This window comes from Ptychodera flava, chromosome 21, assembly GCF_041260155.1.
Source record: "Ptychodera flava strain L36383 chromosome 21, AS_Pfla_20210202, whole genome shotgun sequence".
Taxonomy (NCBI): Eukaryota; Metazoa; Hemichordata; class Enteropneusta; family Ptychoderidae; genus Ptychodera; species Ptychodera flava.
This window is the reverse complement of record NC_091948.1, coordinates 36,388,989-36,403,286: the sequence shown is the minus strand read 5'-3', so window position 1 is coordinate 36,403,286 and position 14,298 is coordinate 36,388,989. Positions and strand designations below refer to the sequence as shown.

General features: G+C 35.3%; 1 protein-coding gene across 3 annotated transcripts in view; it reads right to left on the bottom strand.

The window, feature by feature from the left end:
• Nucleotides 1-14,298, bottom strand: part of LOC139122130 (uncharacterized) — a 121,313-nt gene that overhangs the window by 26,120 nt on the left and 80,895 nt on the right. For all 3 annotated transcript variants that reach the window (XM_070687539.1, XM_070687538.1, XM_070687540.1), the window contains 2 exons: nucleotides 5,829-5,942; nucleotides 4,835-4,925 (listed from right to left, as the gene is read on the bottom strand). In XM_070687539.1, the coding sequence (XP_070543640.1) occupies nucleotides 4,835-4,925; nucleotides 5,829-5,942 (205 nt within the window). The remainder of the gene's footprint in view (nucleotides 1-4,834; nucleotides 4,926-5,828; nucleotides 5,943-14,298) is intronic.

The following is a 14,298-nucleotide window of genomic DNA, read 5'->3' as shown; positions in this document are numbered from 1 at the left end:
CACAAAAATGTGCTCTGTAGCAGCAAAGAATAGTGTATCTAAGAGCAGGATTGGCCGTCAAGATCTTCATGAAAAACTGACCGGCAAAATGTAACTGAGCAAACGGCATCGGTAATAGGGAATCCCGAAACTGCTACACTGCGCTCTCGACTTTCACTTCGTGTGGTTTATTTTTTTACACGCGGATGCTTACAGCGGCCTAGATAGTAGTTAGCAGTGTGGTCTGATCGCAGGTCAACGGTAGCCCACCATTAACTCCTGATCCAAGGTTTTTCTATACAGTGTACGCAAACGGGATGGAAGTTGTCTATGGTCGACTGTTCTTTAGACGTCTTTCAATAAGTCGAACAACATTATCAACTTCTCGTTTGCAACAATATAAGGTCAAAAGATACAAATAATGTCCCTTTAATCATTTGCGTTTATTGTGTTTTATATATTTGAAAGTGCATTTTACATTTCCCTATTTTGTGTACAAAACTGATTGGCCATGGTGAGACACAGCTGTAATCTGAGTGTCAGTGCAGTCTCTACTCCAGGGTGGAGGAGACTGTATAACACTATGATCCTTTCACGCCGTTTTTTTTGAAATTTGCCACTCTTTCATAATCAGTCGCCTCAAATCCATCTTCAGTGGAAAAATTGTGTGGAATAATTGATAGATTTTCGGTATTCCTATGTTGTTTCACTTGAAGTTTGTTCCTTTGCTAGGATGTTAGAATGTCTAATTTTGTTCTACTGTGTCCAAAGTAGTGTTTGTAATGTTTTTTGACAAGATTGAAATATGGATGTATGTTCTCGTCAACATGTTTTGTGTTGTAAATTTCTGTTATAAAGTTGTATATTTCTGTGTTGTTTGTTCTTAGTCGTCTGTCATAAATTTTGTGTGGTATCATGGGTTGACGAGTTATTTTGACGCTTCCTTATTATGTAATTATCAGTGTCTAGAACTGCTGTTCCACTTCCATTATCTAACGGTTTGATCAGTATCTCGCCGTTTTCTGATAGTGTTCTCAAAGTACTATATTCTGTGTTTCGGAAAGGAAACCTAGTTTCAGGAAAGTATGATATAACAGTACACTAGTCTTAATAAAGTTATTATTTACTCAGGGTATTGATAAACAAATGATCACATATACAAGTTCAAGTTTATTACATTTATGGTTGAGTTTTATTACATTTATGGTTAATTTGTTTATTACATTTGTGGTTGATTTTATTACAATTGTCGTTGATATTACATTTGTGGAGATTATTACATTTGTGGAGGTTACATTAATGGTTGACAGTTTTATTACATGTGTGGTTGATTTTATTACAATTGTGGTTGATATTACATTTGTGGAGATTATTACATTTATGGAGGTTACAAGCTTCAGGTAGCCATTATTAATTGACCTACACTTCTGGTCAATTGCGATTTTTGCTCAGTTTGATTGAGTCAATTTTGCTTCTCAGTCTTTGTTAAAGAATAAAGTCAGTGGTTTGAAAGTTATCATCATATGCTAATAATAGAGTAATAAAATATATACCAGTAATCAGGCTTTGGATAAAGCAAATGAATGTGTTGAACATTTGAATTTATATATTAAAGCCGACATTGCGACACCTTTCATCATCCACGGTCCTGTACGGTGCTTTCATATCACTGCTGAAGAGTATGGTCCTGGTCGATTGCATCATGATGGAACCACTATATGACAAGTTTCTTGTTTACGACATTTAATATTGATGAAGTGAATTATATTGAGTATAGCCATAAATGAGCTACAAAAATCCGATTACACTATTGAAGTGAAAATACACGACAGAGAATCCCGGCAGTGCAGTATGCATTCACCCATTTTAAGGTTTGTATCTATTGAATGTTGTTTATTTGAGGATTTTGTTGCATTGTGTATATCATAGGTGATCCAGTGTACACAGCAAATGTTTGATAATTTGCACCTCATTGAAAACTGTAAAATAGACAGTATTTTTCTCACAACGCTGCGTGGAAAAGATTCATGCCGGTTTTCTGGAGCAGTTGCTCGTGTTGCTTCCATATGTCAGTCATTCGAAACAATGAACCCACACTACGGCCCAAAAGTATGCCTCAGTGTTCCGCGAAGCATAATGTCTATCGAACAGCGCTTTCAGCCGGTCACTATTGACAACGGCAAACATTGTATCAATTTATATTCAATAGATTATCGATCGAAAATCTGCCTGGGTGCCACTCGTTACGGGCGCTCATGTGTTGAGGTCACGTCTTAAACATTTCCATTATCACCCGTATATTGACTTATACATTTTAACATCAAGGTATCCGTTGGTTTCCTGTATTGAAATTAAATCGACGACACTTTTTTCCATTTTGGTGATACTTTTACGTACGTTTCAGCACATTTTGGTGCACTTCGGCGTACTTTGGCACCATTGTGAACGGGGAACTACACGCGTGTGAGTGAGACAACAATGTATCAATTTCGGACAAAAGAATATCGATTGATAACGATTACTGCAAGATTACAGTGGAGACTCTACGCCCGTTCACCTCTGTTCTGTGTTATTTTTGCAGTTAACTGGAATTTTCATAGTTGATGTACGCTAAAATTTGGTATAAATTGCAACAATCTGACAGGTATTTGGTCTGTACAATTTAAGAGATGCTAACAGATTAAGATGCGTCAATATAAGACCCTGATTCTGCATATGCAAACGCCGAAGATCACCATTTTATTGAGGGCAAGAGGAAAAATTCAGCGATCGGAAAAATAAAATGCAACTAAAACAAGTTTTGTCAAGAAATTCAAAAAATATCGTCAAGGACAGTGTGCTCACATTTGGTTTGAATTGGTAAATTCAAGAAATATTTAAACCAGAAAAACAAGAATGACAAAAGCAAATAAGGTCTCCAACTTAGGTACTGGAGGTCATCTTTAGGAACATGCATATCAACTTCTATAGCAATGGGACAAGCAGATCCTAAATACATAAGCAAATGTCAACAAAAAAAATTAGCAAGAGAAGCTTGACAAAAAGAAAAGGTGGGGAAAGTGGGGAAAAAATAAAGAGTGGGAAAAAGGTACAAGGGATCTGGTAAAAAGTAATGCTACCTCATCAATCTTCTAGCCCCTACCCCCTCCTGAATATCAAATGTTCCACCCCTTACATAAGACCAGCTGGCAGGAAATGTATTTACAACCTTGGGGATGTTTTAATTAATGCTATGAGTGCAATCATTCGAATGTAAACAACACTTAAATCAGTTACAGATAGTGAAATGCCTTCCACTGTGGGGGGGATTACGACATCTGGAATTATCCTGGATCCAAATTTCTCATCAGTTCTTGTGTGTCTTACATGCAAAAGTTGCAAAAGTTGGTTCGCAATGAAAAAATTTACCTCAACTTTGTTTTCTGGATCAAATTTTACTACAATACACCAAATACTAAGACAGTAGGTGCTATGGTTCAGGTGTTTTTGATGTGGACGGACATACATACAAGCCATACATACATACATACATACATACATATGTACGTACGTATGTACATACGTACATACATACATACAAGCCATACATACATACATACATACATACATACATACATATATACATACGTACATACGTACGTACATACATACATACATACATACATACATACATACCGGTACATACATACATACAGACATGCAAATCGGATGCAAATGAACTGATTCAGCTTATACGATAACCTCACATTGGTATACCAAATGTGAGCTAAAAACTAAAACCACAGGAATTTTGTATATCAATCAAAGAAACGCCATGCCATTTTTTACTATCATTGGTTCAGAATCGAGAAATTTGAATGAGCGAGAGTTGTACGGTCTGTTCAGTACATTAAACGCCATTGTTTTCTATGGGAAATCGAGCTGATAAGACACATCGTAAAATGAAAAATACATCTGAACAAAACCGTTGGTGTAACTTTTTCATTTCACTGTTATTTTTTATAATATTTGGTATGACACATATCATGAAGGGTAACTAAAACTCTATGGTTTTATTTTTTTGAGTTTCCCTCTTATTTTTATGAAATGACGAGTTGAAGATCGTTTTGCTGTTGACTGTGTTTTTACTTAATTTTGCAAGTGGCTGTTATCACTTACGTATTTTTGGAATTCCCATGTGAAATTCTTCCCAAAATATTCTAATTGTAAGGGCAGCATATACGGGAAATAGGACCTGTTACTCTTTCATCAATATTTAGCTGTGCAGCAAGGAAATACGGCGAAATTTTCAACATGACGCGGGAGGTGAAATTGACTCTCTGAACGCGCACTCCACGTATGTGTGGCGAAAATCGGGACGCTGAAGTTAAGCTGCCTTTTATACACAAGAATGGCTTTAAGGGTTTCTAGCCTGCATAACTGCTAATCTGATCAAGACATCATTTGATCAGTCACACCATGATGTACGTTACCAAACACAGAAAGAGACAAGTTGAAAGCATGGTGACTAAAATGTTGGAAACCCCTAATAATTTGATTCCACTGTTAATTTGACCACTCCTAATTTCTTCGGGAAAAATCCCTTTTCATTTTACATCTAAATGGCTTAAATGTGAATTACTGCAATTTCAATCAATTTAAGTTTAGTCGCTATATATTCACAGACATCATATGTGCAAGATTCAATGACAATGAATGCCCGAAAGATGACAAAATTATGGGATTCTGGGACCAAACATGGCATATCCGATCAGTAGCTTGGCTTTTTAACATTTGCATAGATTTATGATAATCTGGCTTTTATAGGGGAAGTTCCTGTTTACACACATATAAATTGGTCAAACAGTGTACTTACTTCTATCATATTCTTCTTTAGCAGCCAAAATTTCTGCATTAGTTCTGGTGCAGAGAATTTCTATCAGCGCATCTTCATCTGTTCCAAGTCCCTATGAAGTTTGTTCAATTAATAAATTCACAACCATTGTGGTGCATTCAAAACTGAAGGGAAAGTGTGTTTAGAAGTGCATGTCTTGTACAGAATGCTCCTGCTTAGATGTATTTAAGGTTGTCTTCCTTTACTTTCTGGTTCAATCTGATTTGATGGTTTTTCATCTATCATGTCAAATATATCATCAAGTTCCTTTTTGCATTGTGGCATATATTTTAGAACGTATAATTTGACAAGCAACTAACAACTTCTTACTCACACAGCATCAAATGGACCTACACTACACCGAATGCAGCAGTCAATACAATGCTCATAACATACCATCAGAACGTGGACTTTTCCAAAGTCCAAGAGTCAGAAAAGTCCAAAACTAATGGAATGAAAAAGGTAGTTTGTATGAAACAAATTTTAAAATTTTTTTTCTTTCTGTCGCATACATTAAAATCTATTTTTGAATTCACAGTCACACGATTGATGTCCAGTAATCAAGGCTTGCCAGCAAATTTTCCAAATTTATAAACATTGATTGTATTTGAACTACATAAGATGAGGGTTCATAGCTAATGTATAACAGTGGTGTCAAACAAGTAGAGTTAAAGTAGGATATGGATTGATCAGTCATTGGTTTCTGAAAATGCGTAGTTTGCTTAGGCAACGTTGTCTTCAGGTCATTTTGAACCATGCATTGAGAATTAGGTACATTGTGACAAGTGTCAGTTATTTCACTTCATTTATCGGTAACCAAGAACTCATGTCAAATGACCTGTCTCCTGAACTTAAATAGCAAAACTAAAGAAACCATTGTCAAAGTTGAATCCAGATATTGTCATGAAAGTAAGATGTATTGATGTTAAACACAATTCAATACGAAAAATATTGACTTGTTCACTAGAATACTCACTTTGACAGCTTTATTTAATTCAGATGCATCATACTCAGCAGGTCGTTTCATCAATGCCATCAATGCTGTACGGAAATTTCCACTTGTTTCACCATGCAAATCTTTCACCAAATCCTATCATGAGGTAAAGTTATGAATATTTATGCATGATAAAGTTTGATTAACAGTGGGCAAAAATTCAAAGGAAAATGTTGACCACAGGCACATATGGAAAGCCGTCACTGTCTTAGGCAGCTGTTTCCAACCCAACAATGTGCATTGGCATTATGATTATACCATTAACATTATGATGATGTTCATTTACTCTATTGTGATGCCGATTTACACAATAGTGATGTCCATTTACATCGTGATGATGTCCATTTACATTATGATGATGTCCATTTACATTATGATGATGTCCATTCACATCGTGATGATGTCCATTTACATTATGCTGATACTCTTTTACATTATGATGATGTCCATTTACATTATGATGATGCCCATTTATATCATTGTGATGGGCATTTACATAATGATGATGTCCATTTACATCATAATGATGGGCATTTACGTAATGATGATGGGCATTTACATTATGATGACACCCTTGTACATTATAATGATGTCCATTTACATGATGATGATGTCCATTTACATTATGATGATGCCCATTTACATAATGATGATGCCCATTTATATCATGATTATGTCAATTTATATCATGATGATGTCCATTTACCTTATGATGATGTCCATTTACATAATGATGATGTCCATTTATATCATGGTGATGTCCATTTATATCATGATGATGTCCATTTATATCATGATGATGTCCATTTGCATTATAATGATGTGCATTCACATTATGATGATGTCTATTTATATCGTGATGATGGGCATTTACATTATCATGATACCATTTACATTATAATGATATCCACTTACATTGTAATGCTGTCCATTTTCATCTTGATGATACCAAATGACGTTATGATTATGGGCATTTACATAGTGGTGATGTCCATTCACATTATGATGACGGCCATTCACATGTTTGTGATGTCCATTTATATCATTATGATCCATATTTGTGTCATGATCATACCTATTTACAAATAGTGCTCATAACTTTATGATGATGTCCGTACAATTTGTGGTGATGCTCTATCACATCGTTATGGTGGCCATTTACTTCGTTATGGTGGCCATTTACTTCGTTATGGTGGCCATTTACTTCGTTATGGTGGCCATTTACTTCGTTATGTGGGCCATTTACTTCGTTATGATGGTCAAATTTCCCAGAACCCCATGCGAAATCTTAGACATGCGCATTCGTTTAAACTAGCTGAAACGTTTGTCGGAGATCGAGAGTAATACTCAACACAGTATTCATGTAAGAATGGATAGTATCTTGAGAGAGTTATCTCTGCAAACACTTACGCCAAGATTCCAACAACAGACGCAGGTCCTGTTTCACTGTGACAGAGAAAAACAACGATCGGAGAAGGAGATATGGCGGTCCGACGACTACATGGAGTGATGGACTCATTAGCGACAGTGACATTGACTCCACTCTACGCGTAATAAGATACATACTCTAAAGACGACAAAGCCGAAAGGAAAGAGAAGAGAGAGAGAAAAAAATCAATCAATTGCAAGCTATTAGGGTAGGGAGGGAGGGTGGGGAACGCTCTGGGGTTGAAGCCAGTTCTGATTAACTATTAGGTAGCCTCGTCCGTAGACCGTCCGACTCACAGCCTCGAACCCGGCCCATTTTAACTACAATAAAACAAGTATTATTGTTGCCTATGCCTATACTGATAACATACAGACAGACACAAGTGTTGGGGGTCAAGGTCAACAACTTTATTCCCATGTTGACTGGCTATGAGCCGATTTCCGCCAAAAGCCCCCAACATTAGTAGTAGGCGCTAGCCCTCAGGCGCCCTGGAAATAGCGTCATTGTCGCTATTGATTGCTTTCTTAGGTAACTTTACAAGCACGGACACTCCATTTTATGAAAAGATCGTTTGTGATCTAAATCGAGGGCTAGCAAACACGAGACTACCCTCCGGGGTATCCATCGACTACCTCATATGTAACGTAGTAAAAAAAACAGCAAATACACGGATCATTTCAACCATTATCTTTGTGTAAAAATATATTCAGATTTTAACCATGGTTCTTACACGGAAACCATTGGGACAAAATAAACTTCATCAAAGTTTAGTGCCTGAAACCAATTAACCTATCAGATAACGGTCCACTTTGACGTTGACGTAATATAAATATACTCAAACCAGTAATCACATCCTCCCTTGCTACAAATAGAACAAGCTCAAACAGTTTGAGACGAGCACAGATAGCGATGTCTCCGTATGTACGGCCTGCTCGCTTAAACTGAGCACATAAGGGAGCTAGGACTCTATCAACACAGGAGAGTGAACTTAAAATTACTGCAGCTGAGCTTACTTCTGGGATCAACCCTCGAGTCGTTTTCTAACGACACTCTTCATGGTCTATAAAACGAGCATCTAAAACAAATCCTTCTTACAAAATCATAGCTCGTTATGTAACTTTGACCAACATGTGAAGGAGTAAGCATTCCGTCGATATCCGGAACGACAACCGAAAAATCCGGTGAGTTAATTCAAACACACTTTGCCCATGTCGCTCAAACAGTTAAAAGGTTTCACGATAGCGGTTTTAACAACGGGGAATCTGTTTTTTTTTGTGTGTCTCCATTTTATGCCACAACTTATCGTATAAAACCAAGATGCAATCTGTCATCGAATTGGTACTGCAATCAACCAAGCTAAAAAGATTGCTGATCAATACAAAAAACAGCATCTGGCAAAGAAAATCAAAAACTGAGAAAGCTGCCATATTAAAGTAATCAAAGTTGGCGGCATGAATTAAATAAACCAATACTCTCCTCAGACCAAACCGATTTCAAAGGCCGTTTACAGCAAATATTGTTAACGAAACCATGAAACCTGGGAATGGCTAAACACAGAGAAATAAGATTTATTTCTCGAAACAGCCTTTCACAACGTGCTTTTCAAACACCGGAAAGCAGGCAACAATATCGACCCGAAATCTATTACAAAGTCCATGAAAAATTGACACAAAACCAAAAGTTCGGATGATCGATTTAATTGTCTAAAACAAACTAATCGTACAACATTACTGTTAACATAACGGGCACTAGCAACGCTCAAAATATGCCCTAAAACAAAAATCCTTATGAGCGTCCAGGAATTCCGGTCGATGCTGGGTCATGTTAATTATAATATGACACCACACACCCGATCGCTCACTTTTGAGTCAGTCAATAGTGGCTAACTCTCTCAATAACGAATCTGGCTTCTCCTCGAGGACGAAGATGACTTCATCACACAACCAAGCGGAGGGGATACAAAACAAGAGAGCGACTGATGAAGGAACCCCATTTTTGGTTCCGAAACACCGTTAAGACGAATCACTCAATCAACAAACCGGTTTACTGGGGACCCAGATCACAAAGCACTATCGATTCACCGATTTCTCGCCATGTATTCAACACAAAATAAATGCAATGATCCTTTTATTCACCATATCGTAATATTAAACAAACTTGGTAGAGCCGATGTGTGGAGTTGCCCTCATTTTCCTTTATATTGAAATTTAGAATAAACATTATGTCAAAAATTATCATGGTATGCTAATAGTCATCACTATAAAGTTAATGAGCATCATCATAATGTAAATAGGCATCGTCATAATTTAAATGGGCATCATTATAATGTAAACGGGTATAATCATAATGTAAATGCCCATCACCACGATGTAAATGGGTATCATCATAATGTAAATGCCCATCACCACGATGTAAATGGGTATCATCATGATGTAAATGCCCATCATCATCATGTTAATGGGTAAAATCATGATATAAAAGGGTATCACCATAAAGTTAATGAGCATCATCGTAATGTAAATGAGCATCATCATATGTAAATGGTTATCATGATCATGTAAGTGAACATCATCATAATGTAAATGGACATTATCATAATGTAAATGGACATCATAATAATGTAAATGAACATCATTATAATGTAAATGGACATCATCATGATATAAATGGACATCATCAAAATGTAAATGACCATTATTATAATGTAAATGGACATCATCATGATATAAATGGACATCACCATGGTGTAAATGGACATCATCATAATGTAAATGGACATCATCATAATGTAAATGGACATCATCATAATATAAATGGACATCATCAAAATGTAAATGCCCATCATCATAATGTAAATGCCCATCACAATAATGTAAATGAACATCATCATAATGTAAATGGACATCATCATAATATAAATGGACATCATCATAATGTAAATGAACATCATCATACAGTAAATGGACATCATCATAATATAGATGGACATCATCAAAATGTTAATTACCATCATTATAATGTAAATGCACATCATCATAATGTAAATGGACATCATCATAATATAAATGGACATCATCAAAATGTAAATGCCCATCATCATAATGTAAATGCCCATCACAATAATGTAAATGGGTATCATCATAATGTAAATGGACATCATCATAATGTAAATGCCCATCACAATAATGTAAATGGGTATCATCATAATGTAAATGGACATCATCATAATGTAAATGAACATCATCATAATGTAAATGCCCATCATCATAATGTAAATGAACATCATCATACTGTAAATGGACATCATCATAATATAAATGGACATCATCAAAATGTTAATTACCATCATTATAATGTAAATGCACATCATCATAATGTAAATGGACATCATCATAATGTAAATGGACATCATCATAATGTAAATGAACATCATCATAATATAAATGGACATCATCGTAATGTAAATGAACATCATCATAGTGTAAATGGACATCATCATAATATAAATGGACATCATCATAATGTAAATGAACATCATCATAATGTAAATGCCCATCATCATAATGTAAATGAACATCATCATACTGTAAATGGACATCATCATAATATAAATGGACATCATCAAAATGTTAATTACCATCATTATAATGTAAATGGACATCATCATAATGTAAATGGACATCATCATAATGTAAATGAACATCATCATAATGTAAATGGGTATCATCATAATGTAAATGGACATCACCATAACGTAAATGCCCATCATCATAATGTAAATGAACATCATCATAATGTAAATGGACATCATCATAATATAAATGGACATCATCAAAATGTTAATTACCATCATTATAATGTAAATGGACATCATCATAATGTAAATGGGTATCATCATAATGTAAATGGGTATCATCATAATGAAAATGGACATCATCATAATGTAAATGGGTATCATCATAATGTAAATGGACATCATCATAATGTAAATGGACATCATCAAGATGTAAATGGTCATCACTATTATGTAAATCGGCATCACAATAGAGTAAATGAACATCATCATAATATTAATGGTATAATAATGATGCCAATGCACATTATTGAGTTGGAAACACCTCCCTAAGACAGTGACGGCTTTCCATAGGCACAAGTCCTTAAAATATAGTGCATCGACACTTTGCTCACATTTGCTCACATTTGGTTACATGTGACAGGCCAGAATGAGTGTACATATGATATTTAATAGCTTCTATAACACAATTTTGATCCACCATCTATTAAAGTATGAAATGGTTAGCAACTCTTGCAATGGGCATTCCGCAGTGAGCATTCTCACAAAATTCATGCAAGTTCATAAGTATGAACATACCTCCTTAGTGTTTATTATTTTCCCTAAATGTGAAGTTTTGTCAAAAGTCAAATTGTTTGGACATAAATGAAAGTTACTTGAGCTGGTTGGTTACTGCTCCAGCATAAGTTCAAGTGTGGAATCTAAGTATTAACAGCCTTGATATGTGTGAAAGTGAATTAAGACATGGGACTCAATAGGATCAACAAAGTCTAAAACAGTAAATACAGAAGGGGAGAAAATAAAGCAACAAACAATTTTAATAACATAGGGCCAATGTCCCTGAAGCTACTATAGACATGGATACAAAATTAAGTATTTCCTGACTGTATGAAATTATCTCACTAAGGTCATCCTTGGGACCTGTAAACCAAATACTAAAGCTGTCTGACCAGCGGTTTTGAAAAAACAAGTGACCCAACAGTTGACAGAGCTCTGCAGTGTCATGTAGAGAATACCTTTTTGTGACACATGTATTGATGAAGAAGGTGGATATCTTTGATAGCTCATTTCAGGATGGACTGACCAAAAACGGCAAAATTAGCTGCAAAAATACAAAATTGGTGATTTCATCATAATCTCAATATATTACATTAAGATAAAGCCTAGGAACCTGTATACCAAATATCAAAGCTATCAGATGAGTAACTTTTGAGAAACATATTTTGACCAAAAATGGCAAAAATTGACCCAAAAATACAAAAATTGAAGATTTCATCAAATTTCACTATATCACACTAAGAGAACCCCAAGGAACCTGTATGACAAATATCAAAGGCATCAGACAAGTAGTTTTTGAGAAACACATTTTTTGACCAAAAATGGCAAAAATTGCACCAAAAATACAAAATTGCAGAGTTTGTCATATATTCAATATATCATATTAGGTTCATCTGTAGGAACCTGTATACCAAATATCAAAGCTATCTGACTGGTAGTTTTGAAGAAGAAGATTTTTAAAGATTTTTTTACCGAAAATGACAAAAATTGCCTTAAAAATACAAACACGATTTGAACAAACTTAAGTGAGGTCACCCCAAGTGAACTGCATATAAAATTTCAAAGCAATTGGACTTGTGGTTTCAGAGGAGAAGGCACTTGTTGACGGACGACGACGGACGATGACGACGGAAAATCAACCTATTTGATAAGCTCTATGTCGCTGACAGCGGAGCTAAAAAAATTCCTTAAAAATACAAATTTGCATATTTCATTACAATTTGAACAAATCTAAGTTGGGTTATCCCTAGGGACTTGTATACCAAATAACAAAGCTGTCTGACCAGCGGTTATGAAGTAGAAGATTTTTTACCAAAAACGCCTTTTTTGACGCTAATTTGCATATTTTCAACAATATCAAAAAATTAAAAAAAATGGTTTCTCAAAATCATATTTTTCATCTACACTACATTTAATATCAAATCAGTAAGTTCTCAAGGTATTTGAGTGGACAAACACCTCACAAACGGACATGCATACATACATACATACATACATACATACATACATACATACATACATACAGACTGACGCCAGACGCCAGACAGATACCCATCCCAATAGCTTTTATAGACTATAGTCTATAGTAGCTAATAATGGACAATGGCTAATCTAAACCAAATTACTTAAACTGGATTGTTTGAATTGATTACACATGTATCTATCGTCCACAAAATAGAAAATAAATTTGGTCGCTTGTTAGTAATGTGAACCATAATTCCTTGTTCTTCTCACCAAAGAATGTTGATATACCGGTTCACAGTATCTTGTCAACTCAGCCTCTATGGTTGTAAACTGCATTGTTATTGTTGAAAAGTGAATTCTGGTCGGGACTACAATTCAAATGTAAACAATAAAAATGCATTTTACACATTTGAACAATAAGTTGACAAGCTAAATAATGGGAGTTTCAATATTCTTTGGAAAGTGGAATAAGAAGTTGCAATTGGTCTATGAAATAAAAATAATGAAAAAGTCATCGAAAGTTAGCAGTACTGGGGCTTTAAACAAACACTCATTTACAGTCGAGCATGCGTCTACCACCAAATACACTGGTGAGATGTGCCGCAATTCTTAAGATTTTGCATTCTGACTAGGGACTTTGCGAGTATCTTATTTGGTATGTATTTACTAAAAATGTCCCCAATTACTCAGTCTGTAATGTAGAGATATGTCCATGCTAACTTTTTTGAAAAACATAGTGACGTGTGTCAGCTGCACTGGTAAAATATTCACTACTGTCTTCCAATGGGCTCATATTTACTTGTTCCAATGTATATGGACATACGGTATGATAATAAGATCATCCTTAAGAACTTACCTATCTGACATGTAATTCCTGAAAACAAGACTTTTGACCAAAAATTGGAAAAACATAGGGCCAAAGTCCCTGAAGCTACAATAGACAATGTCTATAGTACATGGATACAAAATTAAGTATTTCCTGACTGTATGAAATTATCTCACTTAGGTCATCCTAGGGACTTGTAAACCAAATATTAACGCTGTCTGATCAGCAGTTTTGAAAGAACAAGCAACTCAACAGTTGACAGAGCTCTGCTGTGTTATGTAGAGAATAACCTTTTGTGACACATGTACTGATGAAGAAGGTGGATATCTTTGATTAACATTGTAAGTGAGTTCTGTTGAATAAGTTGAGACTGTACATACTC